Source organism: Oryctolagus cuniculus, chromosome 9, assembly GCF_051225735.1.
Source record: "Oryctolagus cuniculus isolate XC-2025 breed Fujian yellow rabbit chromosome 9, ASM5122573v1, whole genome shotgun sequence".
Lineage (NCBI taxonomy): Eukaryota > Metazoa > Chordata > Mammalia > Lagomorpha > Leporidae > Oryctolagus > Oryctolagus cuniculus.
The window spans coordinates 103,590,206-103,615,148 of record NC_142875.1 but is presented as its reverse complement, the minus strand read 5'-3'; the positions used below and the strand labels follow the sequence as shown (position 1 = coordinate 103,615,148).

The 24,943-nt window shown below is 55.7% G+C and overlaps 1 protein-coding gene across 1 annotated transcript in view; it reads right to left on the bottom strand.

Annotated features, from left to right (window-relative positions):
• The window catches only part of VWF (von Willebrand factor), a 152,537-nt gene that overhangs the window by 102,896 nt on the left and 24,698 nt on the right, over window positions 1-24,943 (bottom strand). Inside the window, 7 exon segments of the mRNA NM_001329088.1 lie at window positions 722-822; window positions 1,669-1,807; window positions 2,369-2,505; window positions 8,694-8,740; window positions 10,173-10,284; window positions 10,979-11,101; window positions 12,873-13,089. Of these exon segments, the coding sequence (NP_001316017.1) occupies window positions 722-822; window positions 1,669-1,807; window positions 2,369-2,505; window positions 8,694-8,740; window positions 10,173-10,284; window positions 10,979-11,101; window positions 12,873-13,089 (876 nt within the window).

Genomic DNA, 24,943 nt, shown 5'->3' with positions numbered 1-24,943 from the left:
CTCCTGGCTTCCTCCTGGCTCACCCCTGACTGTTGTAGGCACTTGGTGGGGAGAAGGGAGAGGACCAGTGGATGGAAGATCTCGATCTCTCTCTGTCTCTCTGCCTCTCCCACAAGATGTGAATCAATAACTACATAAGTTTAATGGCAGCGATAATGTCTGTACTGGCCACACGCGGGGACATGTCAACAGAAACAACGTGGCTCGAGGCCCAGTGCAAGGTGCGGGTCATTGTTCAGTGACGCCAGGACCACAGAGGACAAGGGGACACAGCCCACAGATGCAGAGGCCCCGTGCCTGGGTGAGGAGTGTGGCAGGTCCTGCCTGTGTGACCGTCCACAAGTAAGGGACAGGGGTGCAGGACACAGCTCTTGGCTGTGAGTTTCCATCTGGCTCTTCCTCTACAACCCACTGTGTGCACCTGCTACCAAGCCTTGTCCCAGCAGGAAGACTGCAAGGCAAACATGCCACCTACCCTGCCCCACAAGAGTCCCCCTTACCCCATAGTCTGCAGGCCCCGGAGCCCCCCGAGTCCCTGAAATGAGAATCCTCGGGGTCAGCAAAGGGCATCCAGAACACAAACACCCACCGGCCTCTCGCCAACAACAGAGCTCTCTCATGGCTGCGGGGGTGGGGGCCTGCGCAGAAGGGAATTCTGCCCCGAGTACTAGAGCCACTTTGTGAGGGCTGGGCAGTGGTTCACGCGCGCGAGGGGCCCTACCTTCAGCAGCAGCCTGCCGCGGCCGTCCCACTCCATCTGCAGGTCCTCGCCAGAGCTGAGGCGCACGGAGCCCATCACCGTGTGCTCGACCCGGAAGTCACCTGCAACCAGTGTTACGGGCTGAGCGTGGAGGGTGCAGGCAGGGGTGCCGCGAGGGAGGGGGCTGCAGCAATGAAAGCAGTGGTTAGGACCACATGGGGTGTCCCTGAGGCTTAAGGGGGTCCCAGGAGGAAGGGTGATGGGGTGAGCGAGCGCAAATAGGTTCTCTCAGAAATCAACCTCCAATTGCCCGCTGTAACGGTCATTCCACCGTCTGCCACAAGAGGGCGGCAAATGCTCCTGCTGCCTTCCTGGGCCTCACGGCTGCACACCGTGACCTGGCTAGGTAGCCTCCAGGCTGAGCGACAAGACTGGAGACAGCAGTGGGACAGCAGGGGGCAGAGGAGCACACGCCCTGCCCTGGGAAGAGCTGTCAGTCATGGGGAGACACACACACACAAACACACACACACAGCATTCCACACTGGCAGCCCCTTAGCCCAAGTTCCTCACTGCACAGGATGCTGAGAGAGAGGTGGCACAGACCAGGACAAGGAGGCTGGGGACTGGGAGCTGATCTGTGGAAGGCTGGTTTGCTAGCACAGGCACCGTGCAACTCCAGTGAAGAGGCTGGACAGTAAGCTGTTTCCACAGTGCAGAGAGCCACCTGGGCTGCCCCAAGCGGCCTCACTGAGCTCTCAGGGGCAGCTCTGCTCTCTTCCCACCCCATAGCAGAAGCAGCCTGTGCAGGCCCTGCTAGTCTCGTCACGTCACATGAAAATCCTCTTGGTTCTCCCTTAGGCCCTCTCCCAGGCCTGGCGCAAGCCTCCTCCTCCAGGAAGCAGTGGCACTGCAGGGCCAGCATGGCAGCCCTGGGCCCGCTGGCGGTGGTGGGAGATGGGGCCCACCTTGCAGGAAGGGGACCTGGATGTCCTGGCCATCCATGGCAACGCTGCCTCCATGTTTCAGCTTCACGAGGCGGCTGGGCAGCCCCGGCAGGCGCGCGGTGACAGAGCGGGTGCAGACAGCACTGGGGTCCTCGGCGCACTGCCAGGGAGGGGAGAAGCCGTATGACCTTGCTCTGCCCCCCGCCAGCCCAGCACTGGCAGGAGACCGCGTAACCTGGCCTTCCCACACTGGGTGCCCGCGTTCTCACAGCACACGTTCTGCCTGAGTGGAGCTCCCTGGGGTTGGGCAAGGAGAAGGCCCCAAGCCCAGCCCTCGCCCTTCCCCTCCACCTAGGCCTGGCCCTGAGCCCTCAGCCTCTGGCTTATTTTCTTGAACCAGAGAGCATGAGGGGAAGGGTCCTGTGACTCCACCCACTCCACCTTTACTCCATTATCTAGAGAAAGGGATCAAGGAACCTCTCAGCCCAGAGAAGGGGGGCCCTCCAAGCCCACACCCCCACCACCCCTGGCTCAGACAGCAGAGGCTTAGCCCAGGGGGCACTGGCCTGCACCTGCTGTTGGGTGTGGCCCTGAGTAGGAGCGGACAGGCCGGGGGCCTTCTTCCTCCATCTGGGGCCAGGGGCCCGGGGGTGGGCTGGGCTGGTGTCTGAGAGGATGAGGGGCTGACTGCGCAGAAGGCCGTTGCCCTGTGCCCACTCACCTGCACCGTCTCTATGACGATGGAGAAGGAGTCGTCCCAGCAGTCCCTGGCCAGCAGGTACTGGCAGACCCCGCTGAAGGTGAAGTATCTGTTGTCGAAGCTCTTGAAGTGGGATTGGCCCGTGACGAAACACTCCCCTGGAGGGACACAGAGGGAGGGGGCAGGGGGCAGGAGGTGAGGGGTGTGTCCTGGGGAGGCACACACAAGTCTCTCCCAAAAACCAAAACATTCTTCCCCCACCCCAGTCTGAAAGCCAGGGACCCTGACACCCTAAGGTGTGGGAGCTGGGTCACTCAGTGCAACGCCTCTCTTTACAGATGCTATGCAAGGTGACAAAGCCACACCCAGGGCTCCCGCTCCTGACACCTGCTGCCTCCACTCCTGCCCTACAGTCCTCGTAGCGGCCATGGCTTCTCCCCTGAGGGCCTGCAGTGCCCAGCCCAAATCAAGGCTGTCAAACCTGGCAAACTTCTAGGAACTGGCTCATGGAGGGGCTTGGGGACACTTCCCCACCCCAGGAGGTCCCCAGGGACCAGCGGGCACAGTGACAGCCCAGAGGTGGGGGGGAGGCTGGACAGTCTTGGGGCTCTGCATCCCGGCCCACAGCTGAGGGGCAGCTAGGAGGCCTCCTGCGACCTGAGGCTGAGACCTCAGTCAGGGGGAGAGCAGGGCAGGAGACCATCTTTCCATGATGTCACTGCCGCGCTGACCTCGGATGCACTTGTGGGTGGGATTTAGGACTCCCCGGAAGCACCCCCAGTCACCCGCCACTCCGTCCTCTCTCAGGCCCCCACACGTTCTGCAGGGGGTCCAGGCAGGGGCAGCCTCTGCCCACGTCCCCCGTGACTGTCTATCAGCAGCCCCAGCTTGGGGCCACCCCAACTTCCGGTGCCCTCAGTGAGCAAGTGGACGCGGGCATGGAGGTCTGGGTCCCTTCCCAGCCTCGCTTTTGGTGTCTGTGCTCGCCTTTGCCGCCTGCCCCTGCCCCATCAGGCCACCCCCAGCCTCCCAGCCCGGTTCCCCTGAGAGGATCCGACAGCCACCCTGTCCTGGGCCCATCTCCAGGGCCTCAAAGGCCACAGGGAGACTCCAGCTGTCCGTCTGCAGGGGAGGAGCCTCTAGCACCCCCACCCCCACCACCTGCCACCTCCAGCCAGGTATGGTCCTGCCTCAGGGCGTGGGGTGAGGGTCCCTCTCACTGGTACCCAGGGCAGCTGACCCTGTGCGGGATGAAACAGGCCAGGAGGGAGAAAGCAGAGAGGCCCCAGACGGCTGTCAGCACTCACTCACAGAACCTGGAGCAGGAGCCACAGACAGGGGCGCGCATATGCTGGAATTCCACACCCAGTCCTTCTCAGCCACTATTTTTCAGAAATCGCCATTGTTCCACTGCGGTCACTGTGTCAAAGGTCCCGACCCCATTGCAGTCAAACGGGTGGGACTTCTCCCCCCCCCCCCCCCCGCCCGTCTCTGTTTTCTCACGCCTATCTGAGCAAGAAACTGGACTTGGGTGCTCCTTACCAATGCCTGGGCAAGAGGGGGCAGCGAGACAAAGTGCGAATACTCAGCAGCAAAGCAGCTCATCCCCCTCTCTGATCTCCTGCTCTCGCCCCCACTGACTGCTCCCCCGTGTCTCGGGGCTCACTCGTCTCAGTATTATATTTGGCTCATCTCCTTGGCACAGTGGAGGCACGGAGCAGCAAGTGCAGGAAGCCCAGAGGAACGCAGGGGAGACCTACTGGGGGCAGGCGGTCCCAGGAGGCGACATCGGCGGAGCAGCCGCTGCACAGCCTTGCCTCCCCGTGCTCTGCCATGACAATGACCATAGGCAGTGGGCCAGCCAGCAGAAGGGAACTCCCGACACACAGTGGGCCCAGACAGACGCAGGCACTAGACTCCAGGAGAATGAAAGAAAGCAGGCAGAATCACAGGAAGTGAAAGCCGGTCCACTGAGGCCATGTGCCTGTGTTGACATGCTGCCCTGCACCCCACAAACCTGCCCAGGACTCGCATGTCAATCAAAAATTCTTTAAAAAATTTTTCCAGTAAACACCCATCAGTGTGGAGAGCGTTCTATGTGATAAGGTCAGTTTTGTTTTGCTTTGTTATTTTTTAAGGTTTATTTCTTTATTTGAAGGAGAGAGTTACAGAGAGAGAGAGATATCTTCCATCCCCTGTTTTAGTCCTCAAATGGCTGCACCAGCTGGGACTGGGCCAGGCCAAAACAAGGAGCCTGAAACTCCACCCAGGTCTCTCAGGTGGGCACAGGGGCCCAAGCACTTGGGCCATCTGCTGCTGCTTTCCCAGGAGCATTAGCAGGAGGCTGGACTGGAAGTGGAGCAGCCAGGACTCAAACTGACACTCCAATATGGGATGCCGGCCCTGCAGGTTACAGCTTAGCTCACTGTGCTAGAACACCAGCCCCATCAATCAAAAAATTTTTTAATTTGTATTTATCTATTTGAACGGCAGAGAGACAAGGGGGGAAGACAGTAAAAGAGAGAGACAGAAAGCTCCATTCTGTTGGTTCACTCCCCAGAGGCCCACAACAGCCAGGGCTAAACCAGAGCAAAGGTGAGAGCCAGGAGCCCCATCCGGCTCCCCCATGGGGGCAGCAGGGACCACCCCTGCAAAGGCCAGGCTGGTCTCCCCTGGGCCTGCGCCTGGGTCCCAGTCCTTCTCTCTTCCCACGCCCTGTGAAAATGATAGCAGCTGTGTGGCATCATTGCCTCACAACAGCTGTGGGGTGAAGCTAAGGTGAGGATCCCCATTTTAGAGATGCAGAAACTGAGGATGGGAGACATTAAGTAACTGACCAACAGTCACCCTGCTGGTAACCAGAATCCTAGCCAGGCTGCCTGAGTGAGCCCAGCTGCTGTGTCCCCTGGCCCCATACCGGGCCACCTTTACGTGGGCTTTTGGACACACATGACCAGCCCTCTGTGTGCCCCTACTGAGTTCTAGAAAGGTACCTTGCACACCCTTCCGCTGGGAGCCGGTTTGTCTAGCCAGAGTGTTAGTCCTGGGAGGAACTGCTCCTATGGACAGTTCCTTCTACCAGCTTTCTGGCCAAACACTCAGTGCAACTGAACGAAACCTGCAAGGCTTCCCTGGCAATGCCTCTTGCAGAAGAAGGGAAGAGAAACCCAGAGTGACAGAAAGGGAAGTCTGTAGGCTCTGGGAAACCACAGTTTGCCCAAGGCTGCTGTAAGTAGCAAGTGTGCAGGGAGCGGTGAAAGCCTGGGCCATGTCAGAGGGCGCACCTGCTTTTCCCCAGCCCAGCCTGCTGCTCGCCCGGGCACCTTCTCACCCGCCACCCTTACTCGACCCTCTCTGTCCCAGGGAGCCTCCAAGGCAGCCCCCAGTGGTGGCCAGCCCCTGCGTTCATGTCCTTGGGTGACCGCCCCTCCCCACGCACGTGGACTGCACACGTTGCCTTGTTCCGAGCGACCACGTTTCGGCAGAAGTGATGGGGCGTCACCTTGGGGGTTAGGTTTCAAAAAGCCCGAGGCTTCCGTCTTGGCTGCCTCTCTGTTTTACTCTCGTGACACCACTTTCTTATCATAACCTGGGGCGGTCCCACTGCATGAAGCTTAAAACCCTGTGCAACCGAGTCGAGGGGTGGAAACTGAAGAGGAGTGAGTAGAACACAGCCTTCTTGAATGGGCTAATTCTGTTACTGCAGGAGGGACTTTGTTACCTCAAGATGGGGCTTGGCCCCTGTACCTCTCCCCTCCACCACCGTGGGGTGACACGGCGAAAGAGCCCTCGCCAGATGCTGGCACCATGTTCTTAGATGTCCCAGCCTCCCAGGTGCATGAGCCAAAGAAATCTCTGCTCACAGAGATGACCCAGACTGCAGGGTTCCGTTCTAACAGCGTAAGATGGACAAAGTCACCTGCCCACCAGCACATGGGTGAACCTGAAAGTGATCCCTTTCATCCCCATCAAGCCTTCAGATAAGGCCACAGCCCAGTCAGTAGATGCTTGTTGCTTCCAACTCCAGTTCAGTTCTCGGGCCAGAGGCATTCAGCTAAGTCATCAGCAGGTTCCCAATATATAGAAATTGTGAGATAATGTGTTTAAGCTGCTAAATTTGTGGACAATTTATTGCATAGCAGTAGGCAACAAATACACTCTCATCTTTTTCCAGAAACCAAACTCCAGGTATCAGTGTCCTAGTTCCCCAATGTCAACTCCAGAGGCTACAGAAAAGCAGAGGAGCCCCCAACATGTCCCAGTATGTTCCAATAGCAAAACTAAGCATAGCCCCTCTCAGTACCTCCCTCGGTCTCCTCTTCCCATCCGCAGCTGCACCTGCAGGCATCACCTGCCTGCACTGTGTGCTGGAGCACTGATAGACTGGTGGGCAAGGACCAGCTAAGCTCCAGGACTCAAGAGGATCAGAGCAGGGGCTTGGAGAGTGAAGAAAGACCTCAGTGGCTTGGCTGGTGAAATATCAAATCACCCAGCAGGCCACATCGAGGCATCAAGAGGATGTCATGCATCCTCAGCAAGCTATTGCCTAGATTTTGAATTGAGGACCAGGGATTGTATTGTCTTCCCCAGGCCAAGCATCCATCATCTGTACACCATGAGTGTTCAAAGAGTGGTTGGATGGATGGGTGAAAACACGGAAAGACGGATAGGTGGATGAATAGAAGGATAGGTGGGTGCATGGATGGATGAGTGGATGGATGGGTAGGTGCATGGATGGATGGGTAGGTGTATGGATGGGTGTGGATGAATGGACAGAAGGCCCTCCCTTCAGGAAGTGGTTGTTAACACTTCCTTATCTGGCAGTCAGTTGAAAAAGCACAATCAGATGAGTTCCATACACTGTGCCCACAGACCTCACACACTGAATGCCAGCTATTTAGATTCTGAACGTTTCTCCACAGATTGACTTCGTATGTGTTTCAGAGGGCTCCTTAGGTCTTTTATGAGTGTGATGATGTTAAAATGGAGCACCAATATCACTTTCCCTTTTAAAATGGTTATTTATTTATCTGAGAGGGGGAGAGAGAGAGAGAGAGAGAGAGAGAGAGAGAGAGAGAGAGAGAGAGAAAGATTGTAGTCCACAGTTTCACTCCCCAAATGCAGCTGGGCAAAGCCAGGAATGCAGGTCTCCCACATGGGTGGCATGGACCCAGCTACTTGAGCCATGGCCTGCCTTGCAGGGTCTGCATTAGCAGGAAACTGGGGTCAGAAGCCAAGGCAGGTCTTGAACCCAGGCCTGGATGTGGGAGATGGCAGTCTCAGCCACAACATGCCCTCTCCCAGACACCACTCTCAAGAGCAGTCTTCGATCCTTCCTGCTTTTTCCAAGGATTACTCAAAGCTCACCTGGCTGTTCGGCTTTCCCTGTGCTAGAATAACTACCCTGGCCCTAGAACCCACTTGCCACCACATTCCAGAACTTTCCCAGCTTTTTCTTCATTCCAGAACTTTCCCAGAGTGCTCTGAATAAGACCCTAAGTGGCCCTAATGCCTTTAATCCACAGATCTCACATTTGACCCAAGCTCAGCCCACTTCTAGCCCACCAAAGTGTAGCATGGGCCAACGAGGACAAGGAAGAGCAAGGGCTGGGTGGAGGTGTGAGTGCCAGCTCTGCCTCTTAGCAGCTGTGTGGCTCTGGGCGATTATTCAGCCTCTCTGGGTCTCTCCCTCTTTCAAAGATGAGAATCAAATGCACCTGCTCCGTGGGTTTAGTAATGAGGTCACCCACGGAATGTGCTCAGCACGTAGACAACGTCATGCCAGTAACCCCAGATGGAAAGATCAGATCCGGGGTCTTGGAGGAGTAAGGCGGAAGGGCGCTCTGAACAGGCTACGTTTGCAGTAAGTGGAATACAGCTGGGGCCACACACAATGGCCAGAGGTTGTAAAACAATTTTTCTGAAACAGATTTCCCAGGGCAGGACTAGGGGGTGGGAGGATTCACTTTGTGGCCTGGTTCTCTTAGCTCTTGGGCTAGGCCTGGGTCTTCATATCAAGCATTGCAGAAAATGCTGTGAAAACTCTCTCTTCCAGCCTCTCCATCTCCTCTTCATTTTCCAAAAGAGTGCGCATGTTCTGTGATTAGTCAGTCAGGACTCTACAGGTCCTCCAGCTCACCCGCTGGTAGTGAGAAGACAACACCACTTTAGCCCTGGTGCTCAATCCATTTCTGCTGTTGCAAGGGTTCCCCTCCTCTGGCCCAAGCATGGATTAGCATAGCTGGAATCTGAGAGCAGCGCCGGGGCCGGGTGGCTGAATCCCACCTGTGCAGAGGACCAGCCTGTCCATGCAGAGAAGGGAGGGAATACACGCGCGGTCCCCTACCTGGGCATTCTTCGTTGCTGCAGACCCACTGACTGTTGCGGCAGATGCTGTTGGGGAAAGAGACACAGGTCACTGGGAGTTGTGCGACGCCAGGGGCCAGGCACGGCTTCGAGCTCACCACCATTGTAATGGATTCACAGCTCCCCATCCCCCCAAGGGAGGGATCTGGAAGCTGATGCCAGAGGAGTCTTTAGGAGAGTAAAGGGCTTTGGCCACAAAGGAATGCCAAGGAGACAAAACCCTTACAGAGAAAATAGAACAAGATGACCTAGGTAACTGATGTCCCAGGAAATCTACTCAGGTCCCAAGAAGTCAAATCCCTCCGGCCACACAGAGGCTGGTGGGAAAAGCAAGAGAGCGGCTACGTGCTCCTGGGCAGCCCCCACACACACTCCGCAAGGCTCAGGGAGAGCCAGGCTGCCACGAGGGGAACGAACAGAGGGGAGGGACGTGCAGACGGAACCCCGAGTTAGTGTCCCCAGTATGCAGGGGACAGGCAAAGCTAGCTCAAGGTGATATTCCGAGGAGCTGCTTAAGGGGCTGACTTGAGCAACACAGACCCAGGAGCCCAGGCTGTGCCTAGCCGAGTGCAGGAGCCCTGCAGGGCAGAGCTGCACAGGGTCTGCTGGGTACAGCTGCCTCCTACCAGTGCGTAGGCAAAGGACGCAAGGAGGGAGAGAGTGCCAGCCACAGAGCCACTTGATGATTGTGTTAGAGTCCCTCTTCAGGGAGACAGGGACCTTTGTTGTTGTTGTTGTTGTTGTTTTTTAATTTTCATTTGAAAGGTAAAGAGACAGAGGAGATAGATGGAGAGAGGTCTTCCATCTACTGGTTCACTCCCCAAATGCCCACAACAGCCAGGGCTGGGCCAGGCCAAAGCCAGGGGCTCAGTCTGTTAGTAGAGATGGCTGGAAAAGAGGTTCTCGTCTTCCCATGAGAACAGAAGTTCAGACGTGAGACAGAGTAGCGGCAGACAAGGTAGTAAGAGCTAATAAGCTAGTGCATGCAGCAGGCAGGCCTGCACCCAGACTGGAGCTTACAAGGGAATGGGGCCCAAGTCTTCCCCCCTACCCCTTCTCCTGGACAAATGGCTTCCTGGGTGTGAAACTGATAAGGGGCCAGGCGCTGTGGGGTAGCGGGTAAAGCTGCTGCCTGCAGTGCAGGCATCCCATAGGGGTGCCAGTTCAAGTCCTGGCTGCTCCACTTCTGATCCAGCTCTCTGCTATAGCCTAGGAAAGCAGTAGAAGATGACCCAAATCCTTGGGCCCCTGCACCCGCATGGGAGACCCTGAAGAAGCTTCTGGCTCCTGGCTTCTGATTGGCCCAACTCCAGTTGTTGTGGCCATTTTGGGAGTGAGCCAGCAGTTGGCAGTCTCTGTCTCTCCCTCTCTCTCTGTAACTCTGTCTTTCAAATAAATAAATAAATAAATAAAAACCTCTGAGAAGTTGTCCCAGACCACATGGTGCAGCCCCAATTACCAGGTGTTGCAGTCTCGAGAGAGGGAGGCACCAGGAGGGTATCGTTCTCCAGAATGCACACAGGGGCACTCGGCACGCTCCACGCAGCGGTCACCATCCAGAAGCTGTCCCTCTGCAATCAAGGACATCCGGGCAAAGACTTCAGCATCGTCATCATCATCACTCGTCTCACAACTACAGAATCCCATGGGCCAGCGGGAGCTTGGGGCTTCTCCAGGATGACATCTTCTTGATGGACGACACTGATCTTGCCCACATGTGCAGTGTTGTGGGGCAGATTATTTACTGCCTATCTCCAGACAAAAAATGGAGTCAACTGTTTTGTTCAAAGCCTTCCAGTAGGAGGAGCCAGGAGTCGAAACACACAGGACTCACGCTCCATCATTACACGGTGTTTTCCACCAGAGTTCACGGCTCAGAAGGACTCCCGATGGCCAGACCTTCTCAGCTCAGCTCCCATGGCAAACACTGGGATTTGTAAGACCCTGGACCCAGACCAGTTCCCCAGCACCCAGCTGAGAACACAAAACAGCAGCCCAGAGCGGGCTGGGAGCTCCCTCCGCTGTCACTGTGGGGACCTGTTTCCCTAGACCCGAGACCCAAGGGCCTCAGTGAATACAGTGCAACAGGAAAACATAAATTAACAATAAAGACCAGCTCGATCCTGATCGCCCAGTACAAAGACTCTATAAAACTAAATAAAAGGCCTCTGATTTCGGCAAACACAAGCGACCTTCATCTCGCTTCCCAAAGCCGAGGGTGCTGGCAAGGTCTCGGATTCGTGACCACAGTGGGAAGCTTCTCACCAGGGCAGCTGCAGCCGTCCACGCATTGCTCAGGACACACTTCCGCGATGTGCAGGCTCTGGCAGGTTCTGGTGCAAGGGGACACACACTCCTTATACTCCATGCCAGCGGGGCAGGCCGGGCCTGAAAGGCAAGATCAAAGGCGTCTCCCAGGCAGTACCCACCGAAGCAGCATCTCACAAGCCCTCCGGGACCCAGGGCTTCCTCTGTCCTCAGGGCTCCGGGGGGCCAGCCCCACCCCAAGGGTCCACCTGTCTCCCCGAGGGCTTCCGTCACACATCCCTCCCCTGGGGCCCCCAACTGAGCGCCTCACCCAGCACACTCCATTCATGCTCACTCTGCCTGTGGGGTGACCCCATTCTGTAGGCACGAGGGACTTAGAAAAGTTGAAGTCGAATTAAAAATAAGTTTATACAGATGTCAAAGCAATGTTGAAATCAACGTATAAGAAGGCTCCTCACAAAGTTTGTGGAAAAGGCACACTAGGAAAACCATGCATGGAGTGTGAAACCTCTTGCAGCAAAATAAATTCATCTTTTAAGTCCGTTTTTGTTTTTGTTTTTGTTTTTGACAGGCAGAGTGGACAGTGAGAGAGAGAGAGAGACAGAGAGAAAGGTCTTCCTTTTGCTGTTGGTTCACCCTCCAATGGCCGCCGTGGCTGGCATGTTGAGGCTGGCACACTGCGCTGATCCAAAGCCAGGAGCCAGGTGCTTCTCCTGGTCTCCCGTGCAGGTGCAGGGCCCAAGCACTTGGGCCACCCTCCACTGCACTCCTGGGCCACAGCAGAGAGCTGGCCTGGAAGAGGAGCAACCAGGACAGAATCCGGCACCCCGACCGGGACTAGAACCCGGTGTACTGGCGCCGGAGGTGGAGGATTAGCCTATTGAGCCGCGGCACTGGCCTTAAGTCCGTTTTTGCAGACTTTTTGAAGAACCCTTGATGTCCAGCTGCGGGCTGCCTCCAGAGCTTTATCACCCCAGCATCCCTCTGTTCTCTCCCCCACGGCCAAGGCCTGCCTCTCACCAGACCACTGCCCCAAATACATCAGGCACCTGCCTAACTCCACCTAGCAGAGGAGATGCCAGCTGTTCACTGGCACCTTTTCACACACCTCCCCCAACACACAGCAAAGCGGAGGACACACTGTCACCACGACTTGGTCTGCCACACAGGGAGACGCAGGTGTGCACTGTAAATATTTGGCCAGCTTTGCTGTCGCCATCAGCAGGCAGGATCTGTGCAATCATTGCAGCGTGGCTGTCCATCAGCACGGCTTTTGATCCGCAGATGGTCTGGGGAGGCAGCAGGCTCTTTCGAGGTAACCAGAGGAGCCCCTACTTTGTCGAGGGGATTGAGAGGTGGTGACAGCAACTAAGGACCTGATGAGATCAGGAGATGAGGAGGGAGTGGCGGGCACTGTGCCCAGAGGAGGAGGGAGGTGCACTGAGTCAGGGGAAGGACTTGGAGGAAAGCCTTCCAGTCTCTGGAGCACCACCATGAGGTCGGTTTGGCCAGCTCCCTGGCCCCCTTCAGTTCAGACAGGCAGACGGGGAACACGTAATTGGAGATAGGAGCTGCAGAGACTTTGGCCAGCAGCAGAGACTATCTGGGGAGCTCAGGGGCTGGATTTCCTAGGGGTCATGGAATACTGAGGGGGGGGTGTGGTTTGGGGACAGAGGGGGGGACAGGACACCTAGCCTTGGGGACTCCCTCTACAGGGCAGCATCCACAGAACCCGGTGGCAGAGGGTGGGAGTCACTCAGGATATGGGTCCAGGGACACACAGCTTTGCAGGCACTGGCTGATGGTGGTACAGGAAAGACACATGATCATGACAGAGCCCCAGAGCATCCCCCAGCCCAGGGCCTAGGCAGGGCAGAGGCGGCAGACTCACGGCACGTGCTGTGGTCAGTCCATCCATACAGCACCAGGCCCTGCTGGGCACAGGCGCGGGCGTACTCTAGGAGGGCAGGACACGCGCACGCTGGCCCCTGGATGCAGGTGCACGAGGTCCTCTCACACAGGGCCATGAAGGGCTCAGGATCCACCAGTGGGTGGCAGCGGGTGAACACGGAGGTGCTCTTCAGTAGCTGGCATTGCTCCCACAGGGCCTGCAGGGAGAGAGGCAAACATGGGGTGGCCCTAGCTGCTGCCACACGTGCTCTTTGGCCTCTCTGAGGGTGGCACGGAGGAGACATAGCTATGCCTGGCACCAAAGAAGTGCTTATCAGGGTGTGTTCACCCCCGTCTCAATGAAAGGAAAGATGGGGGCTCAGGCTCTGTGGAGCAGACCAAGGCTAAGGTGACATCCGAGACGGAGTCCTGGAAGTGCAGAGGCTTGTGGCCAGCAGTGTCCTATGAAAGGGAAGAGGAGAGAGAGAAAACAGTGAACCTGGAACTGGGCCCAGGGGCTCTGGGGCCCAGTGATGCTGTTCAGTGGCTGTTTGCACTGACCTGGCCACTTCCCCTCCTTGACCTTGACCTTCTCCACTGTAAGTGAAGGAGTGGAGCAAGGGACATAATAAAGTGGAGATCCCTGGGCCTCACCCCCTGAGATCTGAAGTCAGCAGGGTGGGGGTAGGGCTCAGGGACACATTTTCCTAAAGGTCCCCCGGGTGCTGGCTGGAACCAGACAGGCCCAGTTCACGTCAGCAGGAACACGCCAGGATCTCATGAAATGTCCCAGACACCAGGCAAGGACTGTGTTGGAGTTTTATCCCTTTGTTGATATGCAGAACTAAGTAATTCAAGGCAGGTTTGGAACTGTCATTTATTAACTTTGCGAATTCCTTACTATAAACACTGCTACGTGTTTTACTCATAAACATCCCAGCATCCTGAGCTTCAGTGATTCCGAATGCATTTTTTTTTTCAGTTTAACATCTCTGAAGTTGGGGTGCATCTTACAATGGCAATCATACTTTTTATTTTTATTTATTTCTTTTATCTGAAAGGCTGACAGGCAGACAGACAGCTAGCTTCCATCCACTGGTTCACTCCTCAGATGCCCACAATAGCCAGGGCTGGGCCAAGCCAAACCCGAGAGCTAGGAATTCAATCTGGATCTCCCACGTGGGTAGTGGGGATCCAAGTACTTGGGCCACCCCTTCGCTGCCTCCAAGCAGGAAGCAGGGACTAGAAGCAGTGCTGGGACTGGAACCCAGGCGCTGAGATGGGACACGGCATCCCAAGTGCTGTCTGAACTGCTGCACCAAATGCCTGCCCTGATGTCGTACTTGGATTTGCAGCTCTTCCTTTCTTGGTGATGCACAGAACAACATGCTTGGAATCGAGAATGCCGTAGAGTTCACAATATAGTATGATCCACAGACGTGATCCCCTTCATATCCTTCTCATGTGATTTCTTTTTCATATCTAATTAATTAGAAAGGCAGGCAGGTGAGACCTTCCGTCTGCTGCTTCACTCTCTACATGCCCACAACAGCCAGGGCTGGGTCAGGCCAAAGCCAGAAGCCAGGAGCTCCATTACAGCCTCCCACCTGCGTGGCAGGGACCCAAATACTTGGGCCATCTTCTGCTGCCCCTTCCGGGTGTGCATTAGCGGGAAGCTGGCCTGGAAGCCGAGCAGCCAGGACTCAGCCAGGCACCTGTCATGGGATGTGTGACTTAAGGGGTGCAAACACCCACCCCCCATGCATACTTTCTTTCATCATGCACAGGCTCTCCAACTGGAAAGCCAGCGGTCAGTGACAGGACTCCTAGCTTTCAATGAAAAAAAGAAAGAAAACTCAAGAGTTTCTAAATGGAAGGGCTGAGCTTAAAGAGTAAATGGGGGGCTGGCACCGTGATGCAGCGTGTTAATGCCAGCATCCCATATGGGCGCCGGTTCGAGACCTGGCTGCTCCACTTCTGATCCAGCTCTCTGCTGTAGCCTGGGAAAGCAGTGGAAGATGGCCCAAGTCCTGGCTTCAGATCGGCACAGCTCCAGTCATTGTGGCCAACTGGGGAGTGAACCATCAGATGGAAGACCTCTCTCTTTCTCTCTCTCTCTCTCTCTCTCTACCTCTCCTCTCTTGATGTAACTCTGACTTTCAAATAAATAAACAAATCCTTAAAAAGAGAGAGAGAGTAAATGAGAGCAGTCAGTGTCCATAGAGGAGACAGCAAAAAAGAAAGACCAGTTCCAAGACGAGGGAAATCCAATCTGCCCAAACTGCACAGAGGTTTGCCACGGCAGGCCTGTGTAATGGAGTCAGGAGCCAGGGCCTCCTCTTTCACGGCATCTCGGAGGGCCCGGGGAAGAGAAAGCTGGCCCAGCCTTGGTCACCATCCTCAACACACCATCCACGCCGGGCTGTGCCCACAGTGACCGGCCCCTCAGAGAGTCCAGCATCAGAAGCAGGCGAGCAGAGCCGAGCGTCCTGGCTGCACCGGAACCGCAGCAGACCCTGGGGTGCCCTGACAGGAGGTCCCAGGTGGCCCAGACAGAGCTGGGAGTGACTGGTCCCTGCTGCACCTTAGAAGAGCAGTAACCACCAGCCCAGGCTGCTGCAGAACAGCAGGAACACAGCCAGCAAGCAAACTCGCCGCCCGGAGGGAGGGCGGTCGTCAGCAACCGCCAGTCTTGGGAGCCCACTTGGGACAGCAGCAGCCCCTCCCTGGCCCCACCTCTGTGAGTTCCCTCCCATCGGCTTGCACCCTGGGTGGCTCAACTCACCCCAGCCCTGCCCCGGGCTGGAAGAGGGGACTCAGGCAGATCGGGTCACCTTGTTGGAGGTGGGTGTCCTCCAGCAGAGGGGCTGAGTCGCAAGAGGTGACCTCCCGTGGGGCACCCTGAGTGTTTCTGGAAACAATGACCTGGGTGAGGTCATCAGGGAAGCAGGCCTGCCCTGACCTCATTCTGGCCTCTGCAGCCCCAGAGTCCGATGCAGCCTCTTCCACCTGTGCCCTGTGCGAGCTGGCACTGGTGCCTCAGCCCCTCCTCCTCTGTAAACCAAGAACTATGGGCCCCATCTAGTAGACCTGGAGGGAGGCTTGGACGGAATCCTGCACGTGAAAGGTTTGTTCTAACAAATGGCGGCCCCGTATCAGCATCCTCATCATTGTCCTCTGTCTCCTGGCCACCAGAGAGGTCCCTTCCACCATCCTCCTGCTATCAGGCTGGTCTTCCAGAATGGCGAACGGGTCCCCAGTGGGCCAGAGGATACTTTTATCCCTGACCTCTATCTCCTTGGCTCAGAGCTGTACTGGGATGAATGGTTGCCATGGCAACAGTATCACTTCCCTGGTCTCCAGGGTGCTCCATGGAGACCAGAGTGGCCCCTTGTGTGGGAGGTTCACACTCCTCCAGAACAAACTGGGTTTCTTTCTAGTGACCGGGAGGAGATCTTTTCTCTCTCTCTCTCTCTCTTTTTTTTTAAAGATTTATTTTATTTGAAAGCTAAAGTGATAGGGTGGGATGGGAAAGAGATCTATCATCCACTAGAGTTCACTCCCCAAATGACTGTACCAGCTGGTCTGGGCCAGATCAAAGCCAGGAGCCAGGAACTCTATCCAGGTCTCCCACATGGGTACAGGGGCCCAAGCACTCGAGCCATCCTCCACTGCTTTCCCAGGTGCATTAGCAGAGAGCTGGATAAGAAGTGGAGCAACTAGGATGGAACCTGCATCCATAAGGGATTCTAGTATTGCAAGAGGCTGCTTGACCCTGATGTTTTGCTAGTGACTGCCACTGTCACGGAAGCTGTAGGACAATAGCATGGAGCCCTCTCTGCACACAGGACCTATATGTGCAGGTGTAGGGACCATGGGGTGGGGCACACATGTCAGCCAAGGAAAAAAAAAGCCCCTGGAGTCCGGGCAGCCTCACTCCCAGAGCCCCAGGGAGGCAGCACTCAGCATAGCTGTCTTGAGCTGGCCCAAGTCAGCCTTTTCCCAGCTGCCAGGGAAAATGGGCCCAGCACTCCAGCACACTGCCAGGGAGCTCTCTGGAGGATTAAATGACGGACACCCTAGGTAGCACAGTGTTCCTGAGGCGGATTAAGCTGCTGCTTGCAACACCCACATCCCAGGTCAGTCTGCCTGTTTGAGTTCTGGCAACTCTGCTCTGATCCAGCTCCTGCTAATACACCTGAGAATCAGCAGGTGATGACCCCAGCGTCTGACTTCCTGCTACCATGTGGGAGACCCGGATGGAGTTCCTGGCTCCAGGCTCCAGGCTCCAGGCTCCAGCCCCCGGCCTGGCCCAGCCCCAGCCCTTTGGACCATTCGGAGAGTGAACCAGCAGATGGAAGATCTCTCTCTCTCTCTCTCTCTCTCTCAGTCACTCTGCATTTCAAATAAATACATAAATCTAGGGGGAGAAGAAGGAAGAGGAGGAAGTGGAGGAGGTGGAGGAGGTAGAGGAGGAGGAGGAGGAGAGGAGAGGAGAACTACTATAACCTAACAACAACGACAACAACAGCGTTTCCTGCAGGACAGGGAAGTGGATTTTTACAGAAACAGCCGCTCCCTTCTTAGGACAATTCTTGTGGCCTCCATCATCCACACTGAAACCTGGCTATGGTTTCTCTCTGCACAGAAGCAAAAGGTCCTCCAGCCTTTCTCTGGCCAGCCCTCACTAGACATCAGTCAACACATGCAGCCACAATCCGAGCGCTGGCAGGACGTCCGGGAGTCTGCCCGGCCCCTGGAGCCACATCTGTCCCCACCCTGCAGCTGCACCACGGCTCTCTGTGCTGCTCCTGGCTTCCTGGCTCTCCACGGGCAGCCCTGCCAGGCCAGGCCAGGTTCACAAGCAGGACACAGAAATAAGTGCAAGATGGAGTCAATGTCTGGTGCTGTGATTCATGGAGGACACCTTCGCCCAGCAGGCACAGGCTGCGTGTCCTCCAGCAGTGTGTGCGCTGGTGCGAATCTGACTGCATCCCACTCTGGTGTAAAAGGCAAAGTTCTAGCCCATTGGGAAGGCACCAAGGCCAAGGCCTTGACCTGACCCCATCCTATCCCTCCCCGTTCTGCAGCTTGAACATTGCTGATGGCTCCCTTCACATTTCCTTTCATTTGCTGCCCAAGGAATACACCAGAGAGCAAACAGAAGCTGGTGGGGGGAGGGGAGTGGATATCCCCTTTTCTCATGCCCTGTACCTTTCTAGCTTTGACCTTGCCTGTGGCCCCACCCCACACCTCAGTCCAGGAACCACCTTTTCCAGGAAGGCTTTCCTGGCTGCCCTGCTCCTGCTGGGTCAGGAACACCCATAGCCCCCTGGGTGTGCCTCTACTCTCGTACTGAAGTTCTCCAGGCTACACTGTGCTCCGTTCCCTTGCAAGCTGTTCAAAGATGGGAGCTGTGCTCCCAGGGTGTGCAGAGCGGGCAGCCAGGAAGTGCTGGATCAAACCCAACGGGAGTACCCACCACCAGGAGGAAGGTACAGCACTCTCCATCGCTTACGGGGCTCTCAGTGTCCCCGAGCCGGGTGTTTCCATGGGGTATGTTTATCCGAGGGTCTGAAGTCTTAGTCCCAATGTAGGGTAACTTCCGCACCGCAGCTGGAGACAGCCTGCAGCCAACATACCATGAAAGGCTTCCTAAAAGGAGGCCCGAGTCTGAGCCAGGCCCTGCACAGGATGCGACACAGGAGGGAGGCTGTGGGGGAGGAGGGAGGACCCACCAGGAAAAGCCAGTGACACAAGTCACTGAGGCAGGAGGATGCGCAGAGACGTCACAGCCCCAGGAAAGGCGTGGCTGTGCAGACAGGGAATGACAGCCCCGGTCACTTTCCAAACCTAACCAAGCTCTCCCCCGGTAAGTTTGGATTTTCTCCTTGTGCCCGGACCCCAAAACCCCTCTGAGAGTTACTGCCATGGTGAAGGACTCAGAGTCACCGGCTATGGGGAGAGCAAGGTTTGTCTCCACCCAAACTCCCCAGTGTCACAGTAATGACAGGGGTAGGGCCTTTAAGAGAGGCTTATGCTTTCTTTGTACAAATGAGTTCTCTCTTCCTCGGGTAGGGGCTGGTTTCCCCAGAACTTCTCCACTTCCTATCCAGCTCTCTGCTGTGGCCTGGGAAAGCAGCAGAAGATGGCCCAAGTCCTTGGGTCCCTGCACCCACGTGGGAGACCCAGAAGAAGCTCCGGCCGTTGCAGCCAATTGGGAAGTGAACCATTGGATGGAAGACCTCTCTCTCTCTCTCTCTGCCTCTCCTTCGCTCTCTGTGTAACTCTGACTTTCAAATAAATAAAAATAAATCTTTAAAAAAAAAGCATGCCTAGATTCTCCACTCGGTCACCTTAGCACACCTGCCCGGTCCACGACTCTGTGCCATGCTGTGATGCAGACATGGGGTCATGTTGCCCTTGCCAGCAACAAGAATCACCTGTCAATCAACCTCCTGTCTTTGGACATCACCAGTGCCTGGTGGTCTATGACAGCCACACGGAACGGGTGAGCCTGCGCCTCTCTCTCATTCACCGCGGCTCCTTCCACTATGTTAGCTGAGCGGGTCCTTGCTCACATCCCAAGCTGCGCATGGTTTAGGAAGGGCTTGTGTGCCCTCCTTTCCTATGGGGGCTGGTGAGGTCACGGTCACCAGTGGGCTGGGTGGGCAGACCAGCAAGAGACACGTTGGGCACCTGGCCAGGCCTATCTGGCTCTTCCCTGCCCGCCCACTCACAGGAGGCCACCCACTCCTCCATGGAGTCTCACCGCTTCTGCAGTGGACATCTCTCCTAGGCCTCTTCCAACACCAGCCCAGCACCCCTGCCACAGACTGGCCCTTCATGGGCCAGAGGACATCCCCTGAGAACTCAAACCTCCTCGGAGGAAAGCCACCAACAGCCCCTCTCCCAGTTTGGAAACTGAAGCATGGAGGGAATAAAGAGTTCACTGGGCCGGCAGTTCTCAAAATGTGGTCCAGGAGGCAGGCATTTGCCACAGCGGTTAAGGTGCCCCTGGCGACAGCCGCATCCCATATCGGAGAGCCTATGTCCCCCCTCTGCTCCATCTCTAGCTTCTGAAGTGCGCCTGGGGAGGCAGCAGGTGGTGACTGCAGTAGTGGGGTTCCTGCGACCCATACAGGAGCCCCAGACTGAGTTCCCAGCTCCTGGCCCAGCCCAGCCTTCACAGGAGTTTGAGGAGGGAACCAGCAGATGAGAGCTCGCTCTCTGTCTCTCTGCCCTTTTAATAGAGAAAAATTCAAAAGGGATAGCAAGTTTTTCACAAGGTGGTCCAGCAGTTCCCTGGGGACCCCGGGACCCTTTCCGAAGTCCAGAAGGTCGAGATTGTCCTCATAATAGTCTTTATTTGCCCCCACCCCCACCCCCGCCTTCTTTCCCCAGAATACAGTGGAATTCTCGAGGCTTCTGATGGCTAACATCACACTGCTGAATGCAGGGCAGCTCGGCGCGTCCCGCTCACTTCTCTCAAGCCAGACAGCCAGGAGACTTACAGAACTGGGACACAATGCCTTCCTTCTGGGTTTTTTGATTGAAATTCATAGTTATTTTATTTAAAAAGATGTTCTTTACATTCAACATAATGGGTTTATTATTTTTACTGGATTAAGAGATAGGTTTTAAATGCCTCTGTTTTAAAATCTAATGCAGTAAGTTCTGAGACATAGAACGCACATAAACAGCATCTGTTTCTTTGGAGCCTTTAATCACTTTTAAGAATGTAAAGCGTCCCTGAGACCTGCCATACTAGTGAGGGGTGGCCCTGGCCGCCTTCACAAGCCAGTCACCTGCCACCACACCACACGTGACCCGGTGTTCCGCCCCGCTCCCAACACCCGGTCAGAAGACAGCGCAGCACAAGGGGCACAGCTCGGCTGCCAGTCAGAAGGCCAAAGCTCCCAGAGTGTGCGGCTTGAGGAACGAGGCGCTGCCTCTCGCCCCTCCCTTTCCTCACCTGTAGAGCAGGGATTGGGTAGCAGAGACTGAGAGCTGTCCGCTATCCATTCTTCCTTCTCCTTAGGACCTTGGATTTCCACTGTTCACTGGCACACGAAGCCACGGGGCATAAAGATTCCCATTCACAGACTCCCTTGCAGCTAGGAGTAGCCCTGTGATGACTCGGTCCCATAGGACATAAGCAGCAGGGCCTGTGAGGCTGCCAAGAATGTCCCCAAAGGGGAGGCTGCCCTGTTCTTGGTCCTGTGCTGGCATCACAGACCATGGGATGGAAGCCCCATGCTGAACTCGGCAGAGAACCGAGGCAGAAGGACCTAGATCCAACACCACAGGATCCTCTACTGAGCTTCTCAATGCGAGAGAAATAAACTTCTCTACTGAGCACTTAGATATCCTGGCCACTCCTAACCACCACATGCTAGTAACAGCAGCCACCTGCTCCAAACCCCGAGCTACAGCCACTGTACTGCACCTGCTGCTAACCCAGTTGCTGTAAAATACAATTAAATGAGATTGCCGCCTCCCCCCCCCCCAAAAAAAAAAACTAGGAAGGCAATCAAGCTCTTATAACTAGTATCATTTGTCTGCTGTCAATCATGGCTTCCCCACAGCTCTCTGCTAAACCATTCTGGCAGGGACACAAAATGAGGGTCAGTTAACTTGCACACTTCCAGCATCTCCCTGGCTCCAGTACTGCGTATCAGCTACTTCTGTCTTCTTTCATCTCCATGAGCTGGCTGGGGCCAACAGCCCAGATCCATCCATCCCTGACTGCAGCCCGCCTGGTGGGTGTGCAGGCCTGACAGTACCCATCTTAATCACATTTGCAGTTCATTAGAGCAGACCAGGCCTCTTCCCTGGAGACAGGAGGCCGGGTTCAAGGGAGGGGAAGAGAAAACAAGCCCCAGTCCCCCGGGGCAGGCAGGGGGAGGAGAGGGAGCTGAAGCCCAGTGATTGTGTTTGTTCCCAAACAGCTGACAAAGGAAAAGGGAGGGGGGGCATTCCTTACTCCTGCAGTGAACAAAGGAAGGAGCCTGGAACGCAAAAGTGCAAGATTGTTCAGCCCAGGCCGGCTCTTTCCAGCTCAGGGGTGGGTGTCGGCCAACTGCCCCTGGAGGAGTAGTGGAGGCGCCTGGAGCCAGAACGCACCCAGAGTAGTGGGTTCAAGAATTTACCCCTGCACGAGCAAGTTGCTTTCCCATTGGTCAGCCTGCAGGGATGGGTGGGGAAGGGTGGCCCATTCTATTTATAACTTCTGGATGGTGGCGTTTCCCACCCACATTCCAGGATTCTGACTCACAAGGACCCCATGAAACTGGCTGAGAGACTTCCACGCGATGGGCTATTTGTGCCGACATGGACATTCCTCGCTGAGACGGTTGGGGCAGATTTGTCCCAGGAGACATGGCTGTCCCTCCTCACCCTCTGCTCTGGCCTCCTGGGAGGCTGCAAGGACAAGGGCTGGGCACCCTTTCCTGGTTCCCAGTTTGGAGTCTGCCCAAGCTCCAGGGATGGGAAACAACCCCTGAGCTGCTCTGGCACTGGCTGCTGGCAATGGGTGGTTTACTGATCCACAGCCACGTTTTGTGGCTCTCTGTCGTGGCTGTCCAGTTCCTCCCGTGTCTGGTCCCCTGATCTTTGTGGCACCTTTCCAGCATCGCTCCAGCCACAGCCAAGGCCCCTAGACGCATGGCCTGGTGCAAACCACCAGACTCAGGCCCCCTCTGGCCCACCGCAAACACGTTTCTCTGATGCATTTGGAGTTGGCTAACTCAGAGACTGCAGACCTCTGCAGACACAGGGAAGGCTCTGAGAAGCTGCCCTTTTGTAAAAAGAAATTGACGTTGATCTACATTAGCAAAGTAAACAGCAGAGGCAGACAAAGGTTTTCTGTCTGCTAGTCCCTCCCACTCCCTTTTTGCCAGGGAAGGAGCTTTCCACAGGAAGGAGAGACTGGGGGAGAAGTGGGGAGGTGGCGGTGGCTGACACCTGGCCCAGACGGAGCTCAGCACTGGTAATCCACCTGAGACTTTATCTGCATCACACAATGGTCCCTGCTCACCACCCTAACTTCCCCCTAGAAGCCCAAACCCTGTTCCTTCTGTTAAAATTATTATTTAAGAGACACAGAGGAAGGTAAAGCCACCGCCTACGGTGCCAGCATCCCACATGGGCATCCCATATGAGTTCTGGCTGCTCCACTTCCCATCCAGCTCTCTCTATGGCCTGGGGAAGCAGTGGAAGATGGCCCAAGTCCTTGGGCCCCTGCACCCATGTGGAACACCAGGAAGAAGCTCCTGGCTCCTGGCTTCAGATTGGCACAGCTCCAGCTGTTACAGCCAATTAGGGAGTAAACCAGCAGATGGGAGACCTCTCTTTCTCTCTCTCCGCCTCTCCTATCTCTGTGTAACTCTTTTAAATAAATAAGTAAAAATAAATCTTTAAAAAGAGAGACACACAGAGAGAGAGAGAGAGAGAGAGAGAGAGAGAGAGAGAGAGAGAGAACAGAGTTCCTATCCACTGGCTCACTTCCCAAATGCCTACAACAGCCAGGGCTGGGCCCTGCCGAAGCCAGGAACCTAGAACTCAAACCAAGTCTGCCCAGAGAGCGATGGGAACCCAAGCACATCAATTATTTGAGCATCTCTAACTTGAGCCATCCCCTGCTGCCTCCCAGGGTGCACATTAGCAGGAAACTAGAATGACAGCAGAGTCCGGTCTTGAATGCAGGCACCGGGCCACATCCCGCTAAGCTCTATCAGAGGACCACCACCGTGTTTCTCTTTGACCCTCACACTCCTGCCTCAGCACAAAATCAGACTCACATGTTCTTTTTCCTGTTGATCTATCTATCATCACTGTATTTGATAGACTTAAAATGATCACTGTGGTCTATCGAGTAAAGCCACCACCTGCAGTGCCAGCATCCCATATGGTTGCCGGTTCGAGACCCGGCTGCTCCACTTCCTGTCCAATTCTCTGCTATGGCCTGGGAAAGCAGTAGAAGATGGCCTGAGTCCTTGGGCTCCTGTAACTGTGTGGGAGACCCGGAAGAAGCTCCTGGTTCCAGGCTTCGGATCAGCCGAGCTTTGGCCATTGTGTGAACCAGCATATGGAAGACCTCTCTCTGTTTCTCTGTAACTCTGCTTTTCAAATAAATAAATAAATAAATCTTTAAAAAAAAAGAGAGAGAGAGAGAGTCTATTTCAGGCCAAAAGTACCCAGAGAGGCAGGAGGAGCAGGATGCCGGGAGCGGACCTGGACAGCGAGCCTCCTAGTTAGTGTGCTCAGCTCCTCAGCCCAGGCCACCACGCAGAGCCTCCCTCCCTCCCTTCCTGCCAGGGGCCTCTGCAAAGAAACAGCAGAAAGAACTGGGCACATTCTTCCCAAATAAACATCAGTTAATGAGGACATGAAGAGTGAAAGGCTTTGTCCCTGAACCAACCAACGGGTATTTTTATGTGCCCCTTGGGGCCACGGAAGAGACACATGATGGTTACTCAAAGTCAACATGAGTGTTACAAATGTGAGCTCCTGTGAGGCAGGTGATCTCTGGGGGGCCAGGAGAAGTCCAGGTGACAGGCAGCGCGCACTGCTTCAGGACAGAGGGGGAGGTAAGGAAAAGGGAAGACAGGACAAGCCAAAGAAAGCAAGGATCGTGATCACCTAGTAAGCACCTAATACAGACCCTTGTGGAAAACAGCAAGTTGGGGCAGTTAGATGACCCAGGAGAGCACAAGGGAAAGGTAGCTCCTGCATCAGGGCTGGAGAAACCAGACGGAGAGCACCTGGCTTCTCCCAGCGCCCAGGGACACCGAGGAACAGGACTGTGGCTTGCCCCGGGGGCAGAATGAAATTCCAAGGACTCGACCTTAAAGCCAAAGTGGCAGCATAAGCTCTCAGGGTAGAGACCTGAGGGCAGGGAAGGGCAGGGGGCGGAACTGGAGCTCTCCACGAATCCCAGCAGCTCTGCTGTTCGGTGGGAGCCTGACCCTTCAGATTCGTGACGGTATTTTTCCTCTGCTACAGACACCGGCTGCTCGCAAATAACTCTCCCCTGGCAGCTGAACTGGTGCCCTCATTTCCTCAATCAAT